Source organism: Aquarana catesbeiana, linkage group LG05 (assembly GCF_042186555.1).
Source record: "Aquarana catesbeiana isolate 2022-GZ linkage group LG05, ASM4218655v1, whole genome shotgun sequence".
NCBI lineage: Eukaryota > Metazoa > Chordata > Amphibia > Anura > Ranidae > Aquarana > Aquarana catesbeiana.
In genome coordinates this window covers 601,906,585-601,933,377 of record NC_133328.1, presented here as the reverse complement: position 1 = coordinate 601,933,377, position 26,793 = coordinate 601,906,585, and the positions used below count along the sequence as shown (strand labels likewise).

The 26,793-nt window shown below is 43.8% G+C and overlaps 1 protein-coding gene across 1 annotated transcript in view; it reads right to left on the bottom strand.

The window, feature by feature from the left end:
• TAF2 (TATA-box binding protein associated factor 2) overlaps positions 1–26,793 on the bottom strand; it is a 164,737-nt gene that overhangs the window by 29,551 nt on the left and 108,393 nt on the right. The window contains exons 21-22 of the mRNA XM_073632181.1: positions 19,660–19,729; positions 4,240–4,349 (exon numbers count right to left, since the gene is read on the bottom strand). Of these exons, the coding sequence (XP_073488282.1) occupies positions 4,240–4,349; positions 19,660–19,729 (180 nt within the window). The remainder of the gene's footprint in view (positions 1–4,239; positions 4,350–19,659; positions 19,730–26,793) is intronic.

Here is a 26,793-nt window from a genome sequence, read left to right as displayed (position 1 = left end):
TCAATCAAGATGTGACATCACACCCACTGTGTTCTTTTTTAGTTACTAGGCATGGAGGAGGGAGGGACTGGGCTGTCATTTAGGATCTGTATACACGCCCACATGTGTGATGTCAATACCATGTGACCTGACTAGCTCAGCTCAACAAGGAAATATTCTCTACAGCAATAGAGACCAAACTGAGCATGTGCAGGGGGACCACTCTGACTGTGTCTTATCTGGCCTTGCCCAGAGAGACCTGGAGGAGGGGGAGGATCTGTGCATACAGGATAAAACAGCCTTTTTACACAATACAGAGGATTAACCCCTTGAGTTCCACAGTGAGTATAACAAGCATGCTATTCTGCATATACAGACTGATTTTACTTGTGTGGGTTTAGTAACACTTTAAAGACTAACTCCAGCTTTAGCAACATGTTACACCCATAGTAAAGTGATTGTAAAGTCTTGTTTTTTTTCCCTATAAATATAACAAACATGTTATGCTTACCTGCTCTGTTGCAGTGGATTTGCACAGATAAGCCCCAATCTTCTTCTTCTCAGGTCCCTCTTAGGTGCTCCTGGCCCCTCCCTCCTGTTGAGTGCCCCCACAGAAAGTGGCTTGCTATGGGGGCACCTGAGCCAAGTCACAGCTCCCTGTGTCCATTCAGACATGGAGCCCCAACCCGCCCCCCCTCTCCCCTGATTGGCTAGCTGACTTTGACTGACAGCAGCAGCAGCAGCCAATGGCACCGCTGCTGTGTCTCAGCTAAACAGCAGGGACAATCTCGGATGGCTGAGACATTCGTGGACATCGCTGGACAGAGAGGGACCTCAGCTAAGTGTTAGGGAGGCTGCTGCACACAGAATGCTTTTTATTTTAATGCATAACTATAAAAAAACCTTCTGCCTTTACAACCCCTTTAATCTCCTATATTGCACATCTCTGTGCCATCTGTAAACGAAGCTCCATCACACGCTGCTTTTTCTTAGACTTAATGGCCTGCCAAGAGAACCTAGGCTCATACAGTACAAGACACTTCAGTTGCAGAGCTTTTATGTTTTTCCTGATGCACACATCAAGCACTTTTACAAAGACTCTCAGTGGGAAGCCATGAAACGCATGATGCTTGCTCAGCACATGGTTTCCAAAAAGTTACAAGTGTTGTTGATGTGACAGGCTCAAATATCCCTTTCACACATTATGAGAGAAACCCGAGCAGGAAAACCAAAAAAGTCCCCTAAAGATGGCCTCAGCTAGTAATTAAGCCAGCAGTCTATGTGTGGTTTCCCAGGGGACAGAGATTGTGGTTAAATGCATATGCCAGAGCGTCTTTTCTCAATGAAAGGCTTCACAAATAAGTATTTACATGGGGCACATTAAATACTGCTCAGCTTTGCTAGAGGCCTTTATGCAACACAAGCAACTTGTTCCTAGGCTCCCTGTACACTTAAAGCATTACTCCAGGCGGGGGTCAAACTCCACAAAGATAATAGTTATTCCCCATCTGCGCTGTGCCATTTTTGTAAGCAAGCTCACAGCCTGAGAAAATGTCACATGTGCCCATCCAGTAGGTATGACCTTGAACAAATAGCTGCCACTGACAATGTTCCAGTGGCATAGGAATGTATACATAGCAAAATCTTTTATTTTTAGTTGTAGGGAGAATAGGGAATTATTTGAACCTTTGCCAGGTTTTTTTTTTCCCTTGCTGTCACATAGGGGAGCTTTCCCTTTTTCTCTCCCAAAGACATGACAAGGATTGAGCAGAGATCTCTTTAAAGTGGAGTTCCACCCACTTTTACAATTCTTCAGCATCCCTCATTAAACTGCGCACTGTAAACGAATTGGATATTTTTACATTTTTTTCTCAGCACCTACTGTATTCATTTTTCGCTTCCTCCTCCCTGGCCGTGGCCCATTGCATTATTTCCTGTTTGCAATGCCTTCTGGGAAGGTGCGGCAACTTCCTCTGACACTGCCATTGCTATGGAAACCTGACCTGAAACCTATTACACCGCTTGTGCTGCACTGAGCATGTGCGAGATCTGCAAGGAGGCTCTTTACTGAGATCGGTGTAGCGGTTTGTCAGACTGACACACCGCACCACCGACTGCCGCAATGCACGCCCACCACGGGCGCGGAGAGCGGTCTTTCTGGAGGGTCGTCATAGGACGTCCACCCAGAACGAGAGCGGCAAGTGGTTAAAGTGGTGAAAAAGCTTTTTGACTTTTTCTCATAAAAATAACACAAGTCTATTACTTCTCTGCTCTGTGTAATAGTTTTGCAGCGATCCTCTTCTTCTGGGGTCCCTGCCGGCGTTCCAGGCCCCTCCTCTAGATTGGGTGCCCAGGACTTGCTGCGTCCATTGACACAGACAACGGGACTCGGCCCTGCCCCCACTCCTGTGTCACCAGCTTTGATTGACAGCAGAGGAAGCCAATCGCTCCCGCTGCTATCAATATGTCCAATGAGGAGAGAGACAGCGGCCGGAGCCTCTGGGCTCCTGTACATCACTGGATCAAATCTGGCTCAGGTAAAAAAAAAAAAGTAGGGGTCTCGGGGCAGCTGCACCACAGAAAGTTATTGACCTTAATGCATTCTTTAAAAAGTAATGCTTTTGATTCTTAATAGTTAGTCAATGTTCCTATATACTCCCTGGTAGCTTACAGCATTTTTCTGTCACAAAACATCAAATACAAACTTGTGTATTCCTTACCTGTCACAATTGTGAAATGAAACTGATCATTTAAGAAAAAAAAAAACAAAAACAAAAACAGAAAAAAAACCCAAAAATCCCACAATTGCTGTAATTTCAAGAAAGATTCAATTTTGTGTGATTGTTATAAACATGGTCAGCATATTTGTTAGTAGAGTTGAGAACACCTGGGTAAGGATTTAGGATCATGCGACTGGGCATTTTGTAGCAATGGTCCTCTTTTTATTTTTAAAGCAATTTTAAGCTAAGGAAAAAAAATAATTTTTATGGAATCTCTAACTTGCTAATTCTACATTGATCTGCAACGCATTCTCTCAGAAAATGAGTTTGTGCAGTGTTTTGTTCAAACTGCAAGATTACCTGCAACAAGAGCTCTGCATTCACCTCTATGGCTTAACTAAAATATTGTTGGAACAGAGAGATTTGTAGCATAAAATACAAAAGTAACAATGTAGCACTAGTTTAACCTGTGGCTGTGAAAAATCACAATTCGCCTGTTTAACGGGGATTTAACGGGGATCAGCGGCGCGAGCTGAGTCCATCCAACGGAGGCATCAACTTACGCAGCGTTTTACACATATATTGTACATTCACATCAGTCCCTGCCCTCAAGGAGCTTACATTCTAAGGGACCTTAGGTTGTAAGCTCCTTGAGGGCAGGGACTGATGTGAATGTACAATATGTGTAAAAGCGCTGCGTAAATTGATGGTGCTATATAAATACTGGTAATAGATGAAAAAAAAAAAAAAAAGTAAATGCTAAAAGAATCATCTGCCCTTACTCAATATGGCCACAGCTAGAAATGCTAGGGGATGCTTTTCAAAGTGATTTCTCAATAAAAGAAAGCATAGAGACATGGATGGATGGGTGAGTTGGCTTTTGAATATTAAAAATTAATTAAATAGCATTTTCAGTTTGTGCTGCTCAGATAAAGTTACGTTCCGCTTTAAAGTGTAAGTTCACCTTTACAGAAAAATCTGTAAGATGAACTTACACAGAACCCCCTCCTCATCCCACTCGGTCCCGGAGCGGAGAGAAAGCCGCAGGGATTTCAAATTCCCTGACTGGTAAAGCGGCTATGCGATGTGTCAGAATGTTCGACTGTCGCTCTCCAGGTTAGCGGGACCAGGGGGGACAGTGTAAGTTCACCTTACAGATTTTCTGTAAAGGTGAACTTACACTTTAAGGAGGAATCTACCTCCCTCATATAGATTAGTTACACAGGCTACCAAAAAGCAGGTAGGCAATGCTTTTCTTTATTAGTAGAAATCCCAGCATGTACTACAAACTGACTAATGGATACCTCTCGTATTAATGTAAATGTTTTAAAGATGACAATTGCATAGCAATGACTTTAAAAAAAAAAAAAATAAAATATATAATATATATATATATATATATATATATAAATAACATTAATAATAAAAAAAAAAAAAACAGCTAATAACATTGAGAAAGTTTCATTTAAAAACAAAAATAGTAAAATAAACCATACAACATTTTTTAACTCTCTATATAATAAGCCTGTTGGTGGGTTACCTGAATTCATCAGCTTCCAGAGCTGGTCAACAAGAGCTTCATTACACAAGGGCGACTCCAAGTTCTTTGTGAACGGTGGGTTCTTTGTCAACATGTAGAAGATCTTATGCCTAGAAATAGGAACAATGTAAGCGAAACATAGCATCTGATTGGTCCAGTGTTGAATGAAATACATACTTATTCTGATTTCACAAACATTTTGTACAAGAGAACCACAGCTATCACCAAGGCTCTGTATGGGTAGTATAGCAGCGAGGCCATTAAATTACCGATTACTAGATCTACATAAAACTTGCCTGCATTGTTCACTAAAAAGGGGTTAAAGAATGCATAATAATTGCACAACCAAGACAAACCGACACGTGCGTGCGCTACATCTCCAGACACTTGGAAACAATTTGAAAAACAATTGCCTTAATCCAAATAAACAGGCCATTAATTATATCAATGTCTAAACACATTGCTGTGGTGATCGGTACCACCAGTGTAAACAAGATCAACACAAATGACAAGATATTGTACACAGATGGCTATAGATGCTGACATGTCAAACTCTATTAGGCTCCATTCACACTAGCGCGTTTTTTGATGCATTTTGCATTTTGCAGAAATGCATGGGAATTTTTTAACATGGGTTCCTATGGAACATGTTCACATCAATGCTTTTTTGTATCTCTGCGTTTTTGGAAAGGGTCGGGGACTTTTTTTCATGCAAAAAGCAGCGTTTTGCATGTAATGGATTTCAATGGACAAGCATCAAAAACGCAAGTGCACCGTTTTTGCAGCGTTTTTGCAGCGTTTTTGATGCGTTTTTGGTGCGTTTTTGCCGTTTTTTTTTTTTTTTTGTAATTTTTTTTTAAGACTGTAAAAAAAATGAAAAAAAAAAAAAAAAAAAAAACGCAAAACGCAAATCGCGGCAAAAAAGCGGCAAAAACGCTACAAAAACGCTGCTCAAAAACGTGCCAAGCATGAAAAAAAAACCTCCAAAAACGCTCAAAAGCAACATGCATAGGTGTGAATCGAGCCTTACTCTCTACCCCTTATAAAAACAAAGGGAAAGATCTCTATGAGTTCCGAAGATCTGCCCACATGAGCATTTTGATGTAGTCTTCACAACAATAATGCATAAAAATGTCTGACGCAGCTTGTTATGGGGTTGCTTTAAAGGATCGATCCATCCAATTTGGCAGTATTAAAAGGGCCAGACCATACAAAATGGATATCAGATTCCTTCTTATAGGTCTTGAATACCTACTAGCAAGATCCCCCTGCCATAATTCCATATTCCATGTCTACCTGGGAGTATTAGCTCTCCTGCCCACCTTGATGTGTTCCCATAATGTAGAAAAAAAAAAAGAAGGAGAAGAAGAAGAAGACACCCCCCCCCAAATCTAACAGCGAAGGTGAGAGCTGCTCATTATGGGCACAGCAGGAATGTGGATCTCCAGAACCAGTAGGTATGTAGAGTCCCTACAAAATATAAGGAACTATCAGGATGTTTAACTTGTTAGCATCTACCCAAAACAAAATACATTTTCGAGGGTGGGATAAGTAAAGTAACTCTAATAACTGAAGCTCAACTTTAATAGGTGTTGGTCCTTGAAACAACAAAATGGACTTAAAGTGGTTGTAAAGGCTGAAGGTTTTTTTGCCTTCATGCATTCTTTGCGGGAAGGTAAAAATAGGATTTTTTAAAACAGCTTACCTGTAAAATCCTTTTCTTTCGAAGGACATCACGGGACACAGAGCCTCAGTAATTACTGATGGGTTATATAGGTATCACTGGTGATTGGACACTGGCACACCCTATCAGGAAGTTCAACCCCCTATATAATCCCTCCCCCTTGCAGGGATACCTCAGTTTTGTAGCCAAGCAATATAGTGTATTAAAAGAGGGGCGGGACCTCTGTGTCCCGTGATGTCCTTCGAAAGAAAAGGATTTTACAGGTAAGCTGTTTTAAAAAATCCTATTTTCTTTCTCGAACATCACGGGACACAGAGCCTCAGTAATTACTGATGGGATGTCCCAGAGCAATGCTACCTGAGGGGGGGAACCACGACCAAGTAGGGTGCAATCAGACCTGAGGACCCTGTACCGCTGCCTGCAGCACACTACGCCCAAAGGCGATATCCTCATGCCTTCTCACATCCACCTGATAGAATCTGGTGAATGTATGAACTGAAGACCAGGTTGCGGCCTTGCAGATTTGAGCCATAGAGGCCTGGTGATGCACTGCCCAAGAAGCACCAATAGCCCTTGTGGAATGTGCCTTGATCTGAAACGGGGGAACCTTCTGTTTCAAACCGTAAGCTTGAATGATCAACTGTCGAATCCATTTAGAAATGGTAGCTTTTGACGCTGCCTGTCCTCTATTGGGACCCTCTGGCAGCACAAACAAAACATCCGTCTTGTGGATCTGAACAGTTGCCCCTAGATAGGCCTTAACTGCTCTTACTACATCCAACGAATGTAGAGATCTCTCTTCTGGAGAACAGGGATCTGGAAAAAAGGAAGGTAGAACAATGTCTTGGTTTAAATGAAAATCAGAAACCACCTTCGGTAAAAAACTAGGATGAGGGCGTAGTACCACTCTATCCTTGTGTATAATCAAATAAGGCTCCTTACAGGAAAGAGCTGCTAATTCTGATACTCTTCTAGCAGAAGAGATGGCCACCAGAAAAATTAACTTCCTTGTCAACAAGACCAAAGGAATCTGACTTATTGGTTCAAAAGGCTGTTTCTGTAACACAGCCAGAACCAAAGTTCAAGTCCCAGGGGTTTAGGAGCGCTTTAACCGGAGGATTAGGACGCATCACCCCCTGCATAAAGTTTCGGACCATAGAATGCGAAGCAAGTGGCCGCTGAAATAATACTGATAAAGCAGAGACCTGGCCCTTGATGGTACTCAAGGCCAGCTTCATCTCTAATCCTAATTGTAGAAAATCAAGAATTCTACCTATGACATCTTTCCTGGGATGCCAACCTCTGGATTCACACCAGGTTATATAAGCTTTCCAGACTCTATGATAAATCATCCTGGAAGCTGGCTTCCTTGCATTAATCAAGGTAGATATGACAGGACCTGAGAGCCCACGACTCTTCAGAACGTGGGTCTCAATAGCCAAACCGTCAAATTTAGCGTTTGTAAGGCAGGATGGAACACTGGACCTTGAGATAACAGGTCTGGGCGTACTGGTAGGGTCCACGGGGGACCTACCGTCATCCTTACTATTTCTGCATACCAAGTCCTTCTGGGCCAAGCGGGGGCCACCAGAAGTACCGACTTCCTTTCCTGCCTGATCCTGCGAAGGAGTCATTCTAATAGCAGAATAGGCGGGAATGCGTAAATCAGTGAGAACCGATGCCACGGAATCACCAACGCATCCGTCCCGCATGCAAGAGGATCTTTTGTCCTTGCCACAAATCTGTCTATCTTTTTGTTGAATTGGGATGCAAAGAGATCTACATCTGGAACCCCCCAGCTTTGGCATATGGCCCAAAAGACGTTGGGATGCAGAGACCATTCCCCTGGAAGTAACTGCTGGCGACTTAGATAGTCCGCCTGCCAATTCTCTATTCCCGGGATGAAAACTGCCGATATGCATGGCACATGCATCTCTGCCCAGACTAAGATCTGGTTCACCTCCTTTTGAGCAGCTCGGCTCCGGGTGCCTCCCTGATGATTGACATAAGCCACTGCTGTGGCATTGTCGGACTGGATCCTGACCGGACAACCCTGTAGCCTGATAGTCCAGGCTTTTAGAGCTAGATGTATCGCCCGGATCTCCAGAATGTTGATGGGTAAGGTCCTCTCTGTCTTGGACCATACCCCTTGGACCGCAGCCTGTTCCAGAACTGCTCCCCAACCTGACAGGCTGGCATCTGTTGTTACCACCGTCCAGGTAACCGGTAGAAAGGATTTCCCCTTCTGCAGGTTTTCGGGTATGAGCCACCATTTGAGGCTCTGATGCACCGCATGCGACAGGTGCATCGGAAAGTCTAATGCCTGAACTTTCTTGTTCCAGGTCGACAGAATACTGTGTTGCAGCATTCTTGAGTGAAACTGAGCATAGGGAACTGCTTCGAATGAAGACACCATCTTCCCTAGTAGCCTCATACAAAGGCGGACTGAGGGACCCTTCTTGGTCCTTACTGCCAGAATCAGCTCTCTTAAAGCAGCGATCTTTGCCTGGGGTAGAAATATTTTCTCCTGGCTTGTATCTATAATCAGACCTAAATACTCCAGTCTTCTTACTGGTTTTAGGAAAGACTTTTCTAAGTTGAGGATCCAACCCAGGTGTTCTAGATACCTGACTGTGGTCCTCAAGTTTCCATTCAAAGAGGCTACCGACCGGTCTATCAAGAGCAGGTCGTCTAGGTATGCTATGACAGCTATACCCTGAGCCCTTAATCTGGCCAGAGGAGGAGCCAAGATCTTTGTGAACACTCGAGGTGCAGTGGCTATCCCGAAAGGCAGAGCCACAAACTGGAAATGGCGCCCTCCTACCTCGAAGCGCAGAAACTTCTGATGAGCAGGAAAAATGGGCACATGCAGATATGCATCTCTGCTGTCTATTGATGCCAGAAATTCTCCTCCCTGCAGGGTGGGAACTACTGTTCGAATTGATTCCATGCGGAAGGATTGAATCCTTAGGAACCGGTTCAGATCCCTTAAGTCCAGAATGGGCCTGACATCCCCATTTGGCTTTTGGACCGTAAAAAGGTTGGAATAGAAGCCCAATCCCTGGTCCTTTGCGGGAACTATCATAATGACCTCCTGCGACAAAAGTCACTCTAACGCTAGAAGGAGCGACTGCTTCTTCTCTGGGTCTCTGGGAACACTTGATCTGAGGAACCGAGGAGAAGGGAATTCCTGAAACTCCAGCTTGTACCCTAAGGTTACCGTGGAGATTACCCATCTGTCCTGGAAGTCCTCCTGCCAGAGCTCTGAGAACTGTCGCAGTCTTCCCCCCACTCGAGTGAGCGGGGGCGCCCCCTCATGCAGAGGTCTTAGTGTTTTGCCTAGTAGGCTTCTTTCCCCAGGACTTCTTTTGTCCCTGGGGTTGACTCTTGTCTCTGGACCCTGATGGAGGCGGCCGTCGAGACTGCCTGGAGGCTGAAGCCCCCGGCGCTGGGGAAAGAGTCCGTTTGAAAGAGGGACGCTTACTCTTCTTCTTGACAGGTAAGAGTGCTTTTCCCACAAGAGATTCTCTTGATATATTTATCCAAGTCCTCTCCAAACAACCTTGCACCACGAAATGGAAACCCAGCCAGTAGCTTCTTACATGGTGCTTCGGCTGACCAATTTTTCAACCATAGGATTCTACGTATATGCACCAACCCCAGTGAAAGACGGGAGGTTTGCACGATAGAATCTCTAATGGCGTCAACCACAAAGCATAAGGCCGCTGGAAGGTTAGCAAACCCCTGGGCCTGCTGTTCAGGTAATACTTTGATGACCTGCTTAACATGGTCTCTTAAGTATTGACAGACTCCAATCGCTGCTACTGCAGGTTGGGCCACTGATCCTGCTAAGGAGAAGACATCCTTCAATAGGGATTCCATCCTTTTATCTACAGGATCCCTGAGCATCTGAGCATTGTCTACAGGACAAGTCAGGCTATTATTTACGGAGGAAATGGCGGCATCAATAGCCGGTATTCCCCACATTTTAATAAACTTTTCTTCCATCGGATAAAGTGTTGAAAACTTTCTCGGCAGAAAAAAAACGTTTGTCTGGGTGATCCCACTCAGAATAAATGAGCTTTTCAAGTAAAGTATGAACAGGAAAAGCATGTGCTGCTTGGAAAGGTTTCAGTGACCCCAAAGCAGAAGAGGATTCTTTAGCAGTTTCAGGTATGGGCAACTTAAATCTGGATCGGACCAATCCAGTGAGGATCTGCACTAAGACTTTCTCCTCTTGGGAAGTCGCAGAGAGTCCCTCTCCACCTGAATCCTCGGAAGAGGAATCATCCATCCCATCCCGATCCTCTGAAAGGGATTCATCTCCTTTATCCCAGAGCTCCTCTGTCTGAGGGTCTTGGGGAACAGAGGAAAGCCTAGTGCGTTTTCTTCCACTGAGTGAAGACGTAATCACGGCCATTAATCTTTCCTCTAGACCATTAATGGTTGAGGAAAAAACCTCTTGTGTAATATATACAGGGGCTGAAGTGCCAGAAGCAGGTGTAGCCCCTGACCCCGATGGCTCTCCCTGGCTAGCCGTCCCTGGCCCATCTTTAGGGGGGGGAGGATGCTGCCGACAGGGGGCCCTCAGAACCTGAACGAGATCCCCTAGTGTCTCTGGTTCCTGAGGTGCTTGAACCTCTTCTACCCATAGTGCAAAGCAACAAGGTATGAGGTACAGGGGGTCCCCTAGTTACAAACATCCGACTTACAAACGACTCCTACTTACAAACGGAGGGAGACAACAGGAAGTGAGAGGAAATCCACCCCTAGGAAGGGAAATTCACTCCTATAAGTGCTATTATGGGGAAAAGCTACCTCGACTGATGCTTTATCACCAAGGCTTGTTTCCACAACAACCCAAAATTTTCAAAATCCAATTGTCATTGGGACAGAAAGTGAGGTGAAATCTTCTGAACAGGGGCACACACAGCAAAACAAATGTTACAGGGGTGTTAACCCTTCCCTATGCTATCCAAAAAGCTTAAAAATAGTTTTTTTGGCTGGAGCTACACTTAAAAAATGTACCTGTTCCGACTTACAAACAGATTCAACTTAAGAACAAACCTACAGTCCCTAACTTGTTTGTAACCCGGGGACCCCCTGTATTCAAATGAACACTGCCCGCTGAGCGATGTAGTCTGGCTAAAAGCCTTGCTACCCAATGCTCAGTCTGGTGTTACTTCAGTAAATGCTGCCTAGGAGAATGCCTGTGTCCCACCTTACATGCGACCGTCAGCTCTGTGTCTCTCAGAAGGCTGTGTGCACCTGTACAGAGTGCCTTTAATAGCCTGCAGCTGGCCTGAGTGGGAGTCTAAGCACCTGTGCTGACGTCCCGCCCCCTCCTCTACCGCCCCCCCCCCCCTCGAGTTTTGAAAAAAACGAGTGCTTCCCGCGCTGGCCCACTTCTCCTGTCATGCTTCTGGAGAAAGGCTGAGGATGAGGGGGGGAGGGAGAGAGGCTGGTAACAAGATCTGCCTGAGCGGCTATCTTCAGAGATGGTGGCCATTAGGCCGCAGAGCCTGGGTGGTATAACCACTTTCTAGACCCCTGTGGCCCCTCTCTAGCCTGGGGGGGAACATTCAAACATGAGAAATCCCCCCTTCCATCTTACCTTTTTGCAGCCTGCTTGAGACGCTGAGAAAAAACATGTGCAGCGATGAAAACACTGAGACAGACAGTCAGCATGTGCAGGTTTGTGCTCTTGGCAGCCCCCGGCGGTCACAATAGGCATAGCATGCATTTACCTTAAAGGAGAAAAGCCACTAGAACTCAAAAATTCTGTGGAATCTCCTCTTACCTTATCCAGCTGCAGGGTGCTGTTTACACAGACCCAATCTTCACCTCTCACGGTGGGCTCCGTTTGAAAAAACCGTCAGACTGGGGCCCCCTACAAATAGGGGGATCCAACAGTTCTGGGACCGTAAAGCACCTCGCCAGAAATTAGGAAGTTTAAAGCCATTTTCTGCGGGGTCCAGCTCTCTAAAAAGAGAAGCGTTACGGGTAAAACCTCGTTTCTTTGGACACGAGGCCCGGGTACCATTCAATTCGGCCATGAAAAGACACTTTGAATGGATCCGGTTCGCCTGGCTTGCCCCAGTATAGGATATAGGATATTCCCTTTGGAGCTCAGCACAGGACATCTTTACACGTCCATCACCTAAGACACTGGCGTAAAAACTGAGGTATCCCTGCAAGGGGGAGGGATTATATAGGGGGTTGAACTTCCTAATAGGGTGTGCCAGTGTCCAATCACCAGTGATACCTATATAACCCATCAGTAATTACTGAGGCTCTGTGTCCCGTGATGTTCGAGAAAGAAAAACCTTCAGTGTGGCAGCTCACCCCTCAGCACCCCATAATACTTACCTAAGCCCGATCCAGTGAAGTGCACGAGAGCAGCGACTCTCCCTCCTCACTGGCTGAGACACAACAGTGGGAGCCATTTCAATCACAGCCAATGAGGAGGAAGCTTATGGACACACAGAGACGGCTCAGGAGCAAGCACACACAAGTGCACTCAGCAGGGGGGAGGAGCCAGGAGCGTCGGCGAGGGACTGGAGAAGAGGAGGATCAGGGCTGCTCTAAGCTAACCATACCCAGTTAGATCTTGTTCACTAACTGAACAACATTTGGTTTGCTAAAGCACTGTATGTAGCGCAGACCCCTTACAGGTTCACTGATTTGCCCCAGGCTCTCTTCCCCTCTGGATTCCCAGGCATACAACATTTGAACAGTCTTTCTCACAATAACCTAGCGGTGCATGTCTTTTTATGCATTATTGCTTGTTAAACTTGGATGGGGTGTGGGGAAGCTTTGGGTTACATCAGAATTTAGTGCACACATATTTGTAGGACTCCCCCACCTCCTGGAGAGAGACACAAACACTTTTGGGACTCCCAGCAGAGCAAATCTTACTTTAGCAGCACTAAAACAGTCAATCAAGGGGTTAAAAAGCAGAATAGTCATTGGATCCCTCTTCCAGGCCTTTACTTGCTTTCTCCAGATGCTTGGATGCCGCCTGTCCAATATTACATAGACACTGTACCAGGCCGGATCCTCAGTGCATCCCTATGACTTGGCTCAAAACTGCTTCCAGGAAAATAGCCCCCCCTCCCCCCAAGCTCCCACTGAACTGGGACCACAATGAATTCTTTGCAGCAGGCTTAAGCTAACCTGCCTAGAAGGGAAGAAGCCCTTCAGGCTGCGATCTCTTCCTGCAGGACAAGCACCTTGCTGCTCCAGGCCTCAGACTAATTATGGGTTCTCTCTTCACCTTCTGAGCACATCTTTTCCCATTAATATTCAAAGCACAGGGTCTACCTCTTCCAGTCCACTACATTCTAGAACCTACTAGAAGGCAAGGGGAAGTACGGTAGTTAAGCCTGCAGCCTGTAAAACCCAGCCAAAAATAATCACACATTGCTCCAATGTTTACAAAGACTAAATTTACCTGAACCTCGCTAGCAAACCTATTCTAGGATGGTGCTACAAATATATACATACTTTCACAGATGCAAAAAAAAAAGTGAAAACATTTTAGCACCTAAAAACGCATGGAGAGACTGACTTCCCTGCTTTCTTGAGCTCTGCACAATTTAAATATTAAAAAGGTAACTTTTTGGTTATTTTTTTAAATAAACATGTTTTACTTACCTGCTCTGTGCAGTGGTTTTGCACAGAGCAGCCCGGATCCTCCTCTTCTCGGATCACCCACCAGCGCTCTTGGCTCCTCCTTTTCTCCAAGTGCCCCCATAGCAAGCCTCTTGCAATGAGGGCACTCGAGCGTGCTTGGCCTGCCTCCTGCTCCCTCCACATTGGCTGTGATTGACAGCAGTGGGAGCCAATGGCAGAGATCCGGGAGAGCAGTTGCTCTCGTGTATAATGCTGGATCGCGATCAGGCTAGTATGGCTTCAGGGGAGAGTTACATAGTCAGTAAGGTTGAATAAAGACACCAGTCCATCCAGTTCAACCTGAGTGAGTGTGGGTGCGGGCCTAAAATTATCCCTATTTTAATTTAAGGTACTACCCATATAGCGCTTTCAATGTACATAATTGCTCCACACATACATCGCACACTCACATTGGTCCCGACCCTCAAGTTGCATACTGAAGGTTTTAACGTTAATGCATAGGATTCATGAGGGTAAAAAACCTTCAGCGTTTACAACCACCTCCTGTAACGCTGACCATTAATACTGACAAGTAGCAGTTGTCGCAATCCTGACACCCCTCAATGGACACCCAACTTTCTCCTCATCCCCACCAATTTCCCATCCCTCTTCTCCCACCCTCAACTACACCCCATTTGCCAACCGTTCCAGTCTTTCGCTCTCCTTTTTTTCTTTTCTGGTACTTGAGATTTCTTGAACATCTACTGCTGCCTTGGTTATCCTTGGGAACACAATTATGTCCCCTTGTACCCCTGCACTAGCACTAATGCCTAATAAATGCCTACTATTTAAAAAATATATAATATTTTAGTTTTTTTTTAAAAAAGGCAGCGGTTTGTGATAGAAAAGTACATTTATATATTTTAAATTTAGATAACTGAGTTCGAGAGTGTGTCCTACCTCCACTCGTGAGCCAAGCGCTTGCCTGCTGTGATTTGCCTAATGTGGAAAGATCAACACATCGGCTGTTTTTAATTTCATTCAGTGTTTAGCTGCTGCTTTTTAAATTAGAGGGAAAAAAAGCACATGCAAGGTCACAGCAGTAAGTAAAGAACAGTTACTTATGCTGGCGGCATAAAAGACATCCCCCGTAGTTGTTTGCCAGAACAGCCCCTCCATCTGCTAACGGTGTGGTTATCCCCACAAAAGGGGCCTCTTACAATTTATGAGCACATTCAAATCAGCGTTCCCTGTCTAGAACATAGAAAAAGCAGAGTCACGATATTCCGACTTCTCTGCTGTCTTGCGGCAACCTATACAGCAGTTAATACGTTTTGCGAAACACACACAGGGTATACATAAACCAAAGGAACACACACAAAGCCAGCTAAATGCTGTCAAAGCAAAAAACTTATATATTTGGCTTTCAACTTCCTCTAATGCTGATCTTGTTTGGATTGTATTTAGCGAGATCTACATGTGTTTACAGGGCTTGTAATAGTTTGCGCCAATCTCCCTGGGCATTGAGCCTTCCAAGATACCCCCCATTCTGGGGTGCTAATCTATTGCAGGCAAAACAGAAAGATTTAAGTACTCCAGAACCACAGCACTGGGGAAAAAAACAACTATTTTTTTTATTATTATTATTTTGTATGATATCCAGTTTTTGTTTGTAACAAATAGGTGTACTAATTTGGAAATTTTCACTTAGGAGTATACTCCCTTTTGTTGCCAGCAGTTTAGACAAAAATGGCTGTGCTGATTTATTTTGAGGGGACAACAAATTTACACTGTTATAGAAGCTGTACACTCACTACTTTACATTGTAGCAAAGTGTCATTTCTTCAGTGTTGTCACATGAAAAGATGTGAAATGTGAGGGGTGTACTCACTTTTGTGAGATATTGTATATATTTTTTTTTTAGCTGAGACCCTAGACAATAAAATGGCGATCATTGCAATATTTTATGTCACACGATATTTGCACTGCGGTCTTTCAAATGCAATTTTTTTGGAAAAAAGACACTTTCATGAATTAAAAACAAAAAAACAAAAAAAAGTTAGCCCATTTTGTTTTGTACAATGTGAAAGATAATGTTAAGCTGAGTAAAAAAATACCTACCTAACATGTCATGCATTGAAATTGCGTACGCTCGTGGAATGACGACAAACTATGGTACTTTAAGATCTCCATAGGCAACGCTTTAACAATTTCTACAGGTTACCAGTTTAGAGTTACAGAGGAGGTCTTGTGCTAGAATTATTGCTCTCGCTCGAACGATCGTGGCGATACCTCACATGGGTGGTTTGAATGCCGTTTACATTTGCGGGCGCAACTTACATATGGGGCGCTTAAAATTTTTCTTTTTTTCTTATTTTTTTATTTTTACACGGTCTCTTCAAAAAAAAAAAAAATTCCATGTAAACATCCCTTGTGACAGTAATAGTCAGTGACAAGTACTCTTTATGGAGGTATCTGGGGTCTATAAGCCAAGTTTGGCTGTTTTGAATGCTGTAACTTTTTAAAATTTGGCGTCTTAAAGTATTCAGTCAACTGAAAGTGATGTCCAGACATTGCTTCTGGGTTACTAGATCCGAAACCCGTTCAAAGCCAATTCCGGCTTAGTTCGGGTCTCTGGCCAGCCAGCGGACATGCCGGCTAGTCGCTCAGGCCTCCCAGTGGGAAAAGAGAGCCCAAGCGTGCCGTGGAAGGCAGCCTGTGTCCGAGCAGACACAGGCAAATCAAACTGTGAAAGAGTAGGAGGGATCATAAGAACAGAGGGACGGAAGCCGTGTCCTATAATGTACTCCAAGAAAAGCATTTTATGGTAAATCCAAAATCCTAATTTATTAGTCACACATTACAGGACATGGGATGGGCATTAAGGTACACTGGGACATCCAAATAAAGTCCAACTGAGGGCTGGGCAATAGGGCAAACGAAGGCTAACAGGCCCTCAAAAGACAAACAGGTTAACAGAGTTAACAGCCTAGAGAGACCACCTGAACAACCTCTGGACCGAAGCCAGCTTTAGCTAAGGCCTGAACATCCATCTGGTAAAACTTAGGGAGCATGTGAACATAGGACCAGGTGGAAGCCTTACAAATCTGAGACTGAGAAAAAGGGGAAACCCTGCCTTTAATCTTGGATGATGGCCTGTCGAATCCAGCCAGCGATGGTGGAATAAGAAGTAGGCATTCCCTTAGGGGGACCCTCATTAATGACAGAGTCAGGCTGTTGAAAGGGGGTTGAGAGACAGAATCAAACCACATGTACCACATCCAAAGGAGGAAATCCCCTAAGGCTTAATTTATACTAGCCAAAGTTCCTAATTTCAACTTCAATTAAAAGGCAATGTATCAATGTACACATAGGCTTTTAGCAGAGTTTAGGAGCGGTTAGGTGAGGTTCAACCTCCCTCTCAACCCGGAAAAATCGCGTTCAGGATAGGAACGATTTGACCACTGGCCGTGAAAAAATGCAGCGATTTTGAAGCATTCTGAGCTTTCCTGCAGCTGTGGTAAATGATAGCCAAGTGTAAGCAAAGCCTTGCAATGTTTAAAAGAGAAGTATGGGTTTCTCCCCCCCCCCCATTTATACGAACCTAGCTGGATGCAGCATCGGTTCGATGCTGCATCTGTCCACTGGCGCCTCAACACTGAAAAACATGCAATTGACCACCGCCTGTCAGACTCTCAGTCACAGCTCTCTGCTCATCTCCCTCCATGCTCATTGGAGCGCTGAGCAGTGGATGGGGCGGAGCAGGTTGTCTCAGCGGTTCGCTGAGAGGCTGTGACGGGTGTCATTCCAGGCACCTGGTGGATCCAGACTTAATTGTTGTGATGACGCAGTGCCTCGACTGATATCCATGACCTCAGCAGAGAGTGGACTTTAGCCCGCTCTCTGCTGAAAACGGGTCAAAACAAATTGCACTCCTGTGATCCATAGGAGAAGCCCAGCCAAACGATCTTTGGCTGAAATTCTCCTTAAATGGCAGAAGAGAGGGATGGTAGAACAATATCATGGTTGAGGAAGGAAATAATCACCTTGGGAAGAAAAGAGCTCCTCGACCCCAGAACAACCTTGTCTTTGCAAAGGGTTCTTTACAGGTTAAGGCCTCCCAATCCAAAACTTGCAGAGGTAATGGTAACGAGAAAGGCAACCTTGGGAGTAAGGACAGACAGAGGAAAATCCCTAATAGTTTTAAAAGGTAGTCTTTGAAGAGCTGACAGAAGCAGGCTGAGATCCCCTGGAGAGTGTCAGAAGTTTGACAAGGTCCGAGAACCACATCGACCTAGGTTGGTGCAATAAGAATCACTGAAATACACTGCTGAACCTGGGAACCAGGAGGCCAATGTTCAGTGTTCCCGGCCTGTGACAGGGGTCTTCGAACAGGTATGGAAGAGGCCATTCTCTACAGTCCAGATGCTGACGATTGAGGAAGTTCAACTGCTAATTTTCCATGCCTGGGATGTGCGCAACAAACAGGGCTGGAACGTAAAGTTACTTCAAGGCCAGTAACAGATCTTCTTCTCTGAGTCACAAGACATCTGGTGCCTCCTTGATGGTTGATGTAAGCCACTGCTGTGGCACTGTCTGACTGAATTCTGGACAGAAGAGTGGTCCAGTGTTGAAGGGATAATAAAAATTGCTCCTAGTTCCAAAATATGGATCGGAAGCCAAGCTTCCTTCAACAAGCAAGACCCCCTGTACCAAAAGGGGACCTAGGACTCATCCCCAGCCAGACAGGTTTGCATCGATTATGAGCACATTCTAAACCACTTGGAAGAAGAACTTCACCAATTCCAGTGCTGAGCTTGTGATCCACCACACCAGGGCAAGCCTGGCAAGTCAGGCATATGGGATGATCCATAGACTGCCCCCTCTTCTTGCCAAATGAACACTGCAGGAGAAAGGATTATTGCTGCCTGTGATCCATGTACTGTAAGGCAGCAACAAGGAGGAGGTATCCTTGGCCTTGCAGTGTAGGGGGCTGAAACCCTGGCAGTGATGGAGAGAAAGTGCAAGCGCACAGCTACATGTGTCTCAGAACTAGTTGAAGGCGAGAGTGCATGTAGCCCTTACAAGGCACCCGCAGCACCAACATAAGTGAGTTCCAACCTACACAAGGCACAGGTAACAAATTGTAAAAAAGTGTCATGGTGCCAAAAAAAGGTTTGTCTTTGTATTTTGTAGGCACACATAACAAAGGTAAATGTCTGTCACAATGCTTCAATGGAGTGTTATTGACAACATTTAAAGGGCCACAGCTCCTAGTGTAACACTTGTAGGGGGAGAGGAAATACAATTCTAAGGGTGTCAGCTTGCAAAAGATAGGGGCAAGCCCAGTTACTTGCCACGGGTGGTTTGTATAGGCAACAGCATGCCATGCAGCATCAAGTGTTTACCAGACTTTGCACCCAAACAGGTCTTCGGACAGATTTTCACCTGTGTGTGCAGCATGGACCTGGACCTGTAATGCACTCTGAAGCTGACTCAACATGTTGGGCCATAGGTATCTAGGCGAGTGCCTAATGCAAATTCCAGTGCTCAAGGGCACATTACAGGCGAGCGCCGCATCTTTCTCACAGAAGCCAGAACCTGCAAAATGAGCCCCAGTGGTTCTGCAGAAGTCTGCCGAGCTCGCATCAATAACATCTGGATTATATAATCTCAGAAACCTAGCCATAAAAGGAAAATCAGTTTTCTATAGCTGGAGGAGCAGCTCTGATCATCTTACAGGACACATTTGTAAAACTGCCCCCGATACACTGACAGCTGAACTCTGCTGCCACCTAGTGGGTATAGCTTCAACACTATGCAATTCCAATTCCCTCTATAAAATTAATTTACCTGGATCGCTGGTCAGTATAAACACCAGTCACATGAGGTTTTCTAATTAAAAATTGCTTCTGTCTTGTATTAGAGCCTGATAAAATTTGGTTGATAAGAAACAGAATGCAGATAACAGATTAGTAAAAGAATGCTTTGTGCAAAGCTATGGAAAAACAGATGAATCTTTGCAGTTTTAGCGCAAAGCAGCGCAAAAAGGTTATTTTAAGTGAAAACTTACATTTACCTATTAATTCCCATTGTATTACTTTTTAGGCTGTACAACATACCTTATATATGGCAGTGGGTCATCCTGTGCCATTTTCAGTAACCACTGCAGGTCATCAGAGCTTCTGTCCGCTGTAAACACAAGATGCAATCAAACTTACTTCAATTATAAATAATTGCTTACCAGAGTCATTACCCTCATTAAAGAATCTCTTTCACCTTCAAGGGTAAACTAGATCATAAAACCAAGGCAAGCAAAAAAATCAGTCAGGCTTCACCCAGTAAGGAAGAAAGGGACTGTTCAGGAACAGTATATGTTTTAGGCTAGGTTTCCACAATTGTGATCCCAAAGTCGCCTGATTTACAGTGCGAATTTGCAATGCGATTTTTGATGCGATGTTATGCGACCGATGAGAACCATGTGAGAACAAGTCGCACCTAAGTCAGAACAAAGTAGTGCAAAAAACTTTTTTGGAGTAGCTGCGACTTGAGTCGCACCAATTAAAACGGGGACCCTTGAAAAACATGGGATTTGACTTGTCATGCGACTTCATGTGTCAAGTCACACAACAACTCGCAGTAGTGGAAACAAAGCCTAAAGGAAAAAAAAGACACATTTGTAGAGCTGTAACAGAACACAATCCACAAGGGAAATGGGGAATAGAAAGCACCGAGGCTTTGTAATACTAAAACGATAAACATATCACATAAACTTGCATAAGAACGAATGTTTATTTGAGAAAGTTAATATTAAAATATCTCCTATAAATATTGGTCGGGAAATAGATGAATACTTAAGGGTACATAGCATAAAAATACACACACACAAAAAAGAAAATAATACACCCTAAAAAGGTATGACTGATTGTGCGCTTCCAAGCCGTCGGACGCATTTTGACCAGGGTGGTCTTCCTCAGGGCCTTGGGTAGCACATCAAGGGATTTTCTAAAGTGAACAAACATAATGAATACAATGCAAATGGAAATACAAACATGCTCAAAAGAACACATGAAGTCATATTATAAACAAACTTACATAGCTCATGAGGTATAACAGACCCAGCAGGGTAAATAATGCTGAAGGTCACCAAGGATAGGAAGATTGATGGACTGGGGGAGAGAAAAAGGAGTGCTAGTCCCAAGTGTCCCAAGCACAAGGGATACCAGCCGGGTAAAGATGTGATATTACCTAACAAACACAAATCTAAAAGAAAAAAAATGGATTGGAAGTATCCATTTAGAAAATCATAAATGGGAAAAAATAGGACATCCATACCTTTTTATTTGTTGCGTAGGTATCAATTAGCATGTATTAGGGTAGTAGTTGTAAACCACAGATCTGGTAAAACCAGGACAGCTTTAAAAGCACCAGATGGATTAGTTAGTCAGAGTCCATCTGGGGCTTTTGAAGCTGCCCTAACTTTACAAGATCTGTGGTTTACAACTAATGCCCTAATACATGCGTATTGATACCTCCACAACAAAAAGGTATAGATGTCCTATTTGTTAGATTTATGATTTTCTAAATGAATACTTCCAATTTTTTATTCTGATTCGATTTGTGTTCATTGTTTGTTAGGTAATCTCACATCTTTACCCGGCTGGTATCCCTTGTGCTTGGGACACTTGGGACTAGCACACGTTTTTCTCGCCCCCTTGTCCGTCAATCTTCCTATTCTTGGTGACCTTCAGTATCATTTAACCTGCTGGGTCTGTTATACCTCATGAGCTATGTAAGTTTGTTTATAATGACTTCATGTGTTCTTTTGAGCATTTGCATGCTCAACTATTTCCCCCGACCAATATTTATAGGAGATATTTTAATATAACTTTCTCAAATAAACACTTGTTTTTATGCAAGATTATGTGTTATGTTTATCGTTTTGGTATTACAAAGCCCCAATGCTTTCTATTCCCCATTTTCCTTGTGTTCTGTACCAATTTGGGGCTGATATTGGTATGTTCTTTGGCTGTATCTGGGTTATATTTGTATAGCTTTGAGGAGCTGTATTACATCTAAATATATAAAAGGAAGCATAATGACTTGCCAATTATTCTGCATTCCAAGTTACACGGGGCAGACACAGGTTTTAACTTTAGGAAGCACTTTGCGGTAAGGTTAGGTCCATCAGGGTGTTAAAAATTAATGCTTGCTCTACCATTTCTTAAAGTATATGTAAATCCTAAAACAACCCATTCAGTATAAAATAGAAATGAAAGGCAAAACATTTATGTATACATATAAAAACATAATAAATACTCCCCCCCCCTCACTTTATATGTGATCTCATATCCTCTGTTCTAAGCTTCAAAGGAGAGACCTAGGGGAGGAGAAACAGCAGCACATTGATCTTCAAAGTGAATGGCTGTGTTGGGCAGGAGTAAGCACGAGTCTGTTCATTGGAGAACAGGCTGAGTCCTCATCACAGCTAGAGAAATGACCACGCTGTGCTCTCATGCCTAGTGTGGTCAGTTGTTTTTCACAGGAAAGGAGAGGAACTGCCAGGGACAACTGGTATTTCACACAAAGAAAGCAAAACAAAAAGAATAGGATAATTTTTCATACAAGTGCATGGTACAGCAGGCACATATCAGGAATATGAAGTGTTGGGTTTTATATATATTTTAAAGTTAAATTCTAGACATCATCAGTTGAGAAAGAACGAACCAGGGTGCACACAAACGACGTAGAAACTGTGACATGTCGGGGTTTCTTAGCTCAATGGTAGTGCCAAAACAGGGAGTTAACTCCACACCTGATATAGTTTTCAGGACTTTCCTGCCCACTTTTATTTAAACGAACATAAAAATTTCACAAAAGTATGTCTTACCACACAGGGGGTTCTGACCATCACTGCAAAAACATAGCATTCAGCCTCCTGGCTCTCTTATGGAAGGTTTACTGCTTCAAGTACCTCTTCAGGTTCCTCCTGACCATCAGTAACTTTTTGGTCCTCCTGACCATGAAACAAGTCCCAGTGTTTATGCACAGACGCTGCACATCAGCATCTTCCTTACAATTTCCTAGATGTTTGGTCACTCATGAACTCTCGGTACAGCTTCCTAGCTGCTGTGTCCCTCATGGACTCTCTCTCAGGCACGGGCCTTGGCCTGTCCCAACCTGGACACCATGGTGCACACCAGCCCCTCTCATGGCTCCCTTCACACACTGACCCCCTCGGGTGGGTGGGGCTCCGAGCGCCATCTCTGGCTCTCATATGGACCAAGCACACACCTGTACCATTGATGTGCTCGCTTCCTACAAAATCTGGCGTAAACCCCAATTTTTTTACAGTGGCACTGACTCCACATGCCACAAAACATACAGTGGGTTTATGGCAGCATACACAAGCAAAGCCCCACTTAAGGTCACAAGTGGGAGGTTGCTTGTGTATGCTACAATACACTCATTGTATGTTTCTACATCACGGATGTGCCCCCCCTCAGTTGTCTCTTTCTCAATCGGAGCAGTACAGAAGTGGAGGCGGGCTCCTGGGTTTCAGCACCAGCTACACTTCAGGACGGAGCAGCGCAACGGGATGCTTCTGAGCAGTGGTGCAACTTGGCTGGTCTAACTCTAGATGTCATTATTTTAATATGTTTAGATGTGTACCTTTTTTTTTTTTGTAGACAAATTTAAAAAAAAAATAAAAAAACTTTTGATAGTTTTGTGTTCTAGTACCTACACCCCACCCCCAAACCAACACCAGAGCTGCAGCTGTGATTGGCACTTATGCTGGTATTGCCTCTCAGAAGGGTGATTTTTCCTAATGGTCATTCATTGATAGATGAAAAAATCATGGATTTTACAAACTGTCCTTAAATTTCATGACGGTTGGAAACCCTGTCTTTCAGATGCCATGTCCACTTTGCTCATTCAGTCAATGTACTGTTGTTGAAAGATGTCATTTGCAGTATGTGATGACACTATGGGATTTACTAAAACTGGAGAGCATAAAATCTGGTGCAGCTCTGCAACGAAACCAGCTTCCAGTTTTTTTTGTCAAAGCTTAACCACTGCTACAGGACAGCTGTTCTGTGCAGGATCACATATATATATACACACACATGTGATTCTGCACTTCCACCTAGGGGGCACGCCACTTCTGCCATAATTAATCACAGCAGAAGTCGATCAGTGGGTGACGGCCAATGGATGTCCGCCGGCACCCGCCGAATGTCAGGAAGACTGGCAAAAGCTCTGCTGAGTACACGTCCGACAACAGCTGTGAAATTAATAGAAATGACGTCACCCATAGAGTTACTATGGGGCTTCCGTTGACGGCGTGTCCTCTGCACCTGCCCACACAGCAAAGCAACAGCTGACAGCTCTGCGTGGGTTCAGAGCTTCCGCCGCTGGAGATTGGGTCAGATCGCCTGAAGAAAAGGTAGGTATACTGATTTTTTCTTTTCAGGACTAGATAGGTTAGTGTTAGAATGTTGGTGGCTACACATGCAGGGACTTTCGTTTTTGCATGGACATCCACTTTAAGGTAGGTACATATTAAGATCTTTAACAGTATAAAATTGTATTCGCTTAAACTGCATGTTAGTTGAGGAATTTTACAATACCAGCTTGACTGGAAAGAACACTATAAGGTTTCATGGCCTTTATTAGGGGAGGGAAACCACAAGCATTTCTGCCTGGCTATTCTGATTGAGTTCTGGCTTGTGTTTTGTTTCCACTATAAACTGACGAATACGGTAGACTGGAGGATGTAGGTCCAGACTTGAATCCTTTCACATAAAGGAAACAATATTTTGATACATTTGGATGGTAAACGGGAAACACTGGTGTACCGAAGTCATCTGAATCATTACCTAGCTGGGGAAAAAGAAGATGCCAAAGGACGCACCTGTAAACCACTTTGAAACTCCAAGCAAAAACTCAACCTGTACTTACTTACCCCAAACCTCCCCAAACCCCAATGCCTAGACACAATGAGAAAATCAGGCGGAAAAAAAAAAAAAAAAAAACAGATCGCCTGATAATCTGATCGTTAGTTCATAGCTTTCAAGTGTCGATCATAACAGATCATGCTATTATCCAAGAGGACAAAACACAAAACTTTTTCTCATAAGTATAGTATTTGTGAAAAAAAACATGCATGAACAAGAATGATCGGAAATGAAAGAATACATTACAAGATATCACTTCCGTTGTATTCTGACGTATGAGAATTTTCATAACTTTAGTAACCTATTGGTTTTTGATATGAGACTAGCATGCAAAAAAAAATAAATAAAACACGGACAATCATTTGTCCGATACTCTCATCGTGTGTGTACTAGGCATAACACTAATCTCTCTATATCCTGACCCTAACATGAAAGTGTCACTAAACCCACATCATAAAAATCGATCAATAAATGGTGTATTACATGCTGTCCATACTCAGTCACTACGAGATTAATTTTCTGTAATGCACAATAAACCTGGTTGATTTTGATGTTCTCTATCTCCCCCTTCTGTTCATGTCCCCAATTCAGCTAGGGATTTTGCAGCGGTGGTGGCAACTCTGCACATGCCCAGTTTTCAGTGTGTTTCAATGCAAATAATTTTCTACCTATGACATCTGAGCAGCCCATGTGACTATAGAGTCATATATGTGGGGGCGTATACACAGTAGTAAGTGCCAGCCCACTCCCTCCCTCCTCCCCCATGCCCACTAACCAGCTAAACACAATGGGGGCGGGATATTACATGTAGGTTAATGAAGGCTTCACCTCCCTCTTATTTTAAGACACAGGCTGGAGGGACGTGACACAGCCTGTGACTGTCAGAAATATGCCCACACCATGTTATTGCCAAAAACTTATAAAGATTTGATTTCAAATATATATTTGTATGACAATTTAAAACAGTTTATTGATGTTATTTTTACACTGTATTCCAAAGGCTGTTTTTTATTTTTTTTTTTTCTTTTTAAATTTATTTACATGTGACCAGCAGCAGAGAACTAGAGGCTCCTCCTGCTTAGGTTTCCCTGCAGACAGACTGGGAAAGATCTGGGTCATGTGACTGCTGTATACTGATTAGGGAAAAAAAGGTACTTAGATGGTTTTTATTTTATTAAAATAATTACAGCGCCATCATCCATACACAGAAATAGAAGGGACAATGTAAATTAAACAGTGTGTATGTTTAGTATCACTTTAATCCATGAACCACTGAACCCAAAGCTAATCCTTCCAGAACCCAACACCAACCCTTGAAAAAAATCCCTAATCCTAACCCCAGCACTAACTTTTCCTTTAAATGATCCATTTCTTTTCATATAGGCTGTTGCGAATCACCATCACACCTGATCCCATAGCGCTTCTTTGTGATCTGCATTGCACATGACTGATAGCTGTATTTATGAATGTACTTCCAGGATTAGAACATATAGGAACACCTTCTGCGGCACCATGGTAGATATGTCTCCACAGTCCTTATATCTTTACTGATGCATTTGTCAAGGTTATTGGTAAAGCTTTCAGATTCAGCAAAAAAGGTGAAGAGATTTACAATTTTAAGCAGGAAACCGGTCAGCCATCAAACACCCTGTAGGCTGCAAAGCACCTCATGAGATGATGAAATTATTAACAACCCGATGGAAGCTGGCAGCTAGGATGCCAAGAGCCAAGTACACTCTGTTCTTAGGCACGGTATTGGTAAAGTGAGCGCAATGTCAGCACAGGGAAAATTGTTCTGTCACAACATTTAAACTCTGCAAGAGTCAACAAATGGTATTGAACTAGAGGGGCCACTGAAAAGATTCTAATGGGAAATTCTCACTTAAAAGGTTGCTGTAGTATATTTAATGCTTTTAACGCGTACAAGGGAAAGAGATCAGCTAAAGGATAATTGAACCCCTATTGTAGGGCAATTACATTGCATCAATATTGCATAGTGGTGGGAAAAAGACAGTGCCTGCAGGAACAGCTGTGACTTTTCTGAGCTGGCGAGCCTGCGGCATCTTCTGCCCTTAGAAACGAGGCAATGGCTTGAGCTTGTTCAGGTAATTATGTGCATTTAAAGTTGAGCTCCAGGCAGATATAAAAGACACACATACATGAATCTCTGCATTCATTAACCACTTGCCGCCTGCCCTATTACCAAATGATGACGGCAAAGTGGTTTGATATTCCTGACCGGACGTTATACGACGTGATCAGAAATATCGAGGCGCGCATCGCGGCGATCGTTGTTGC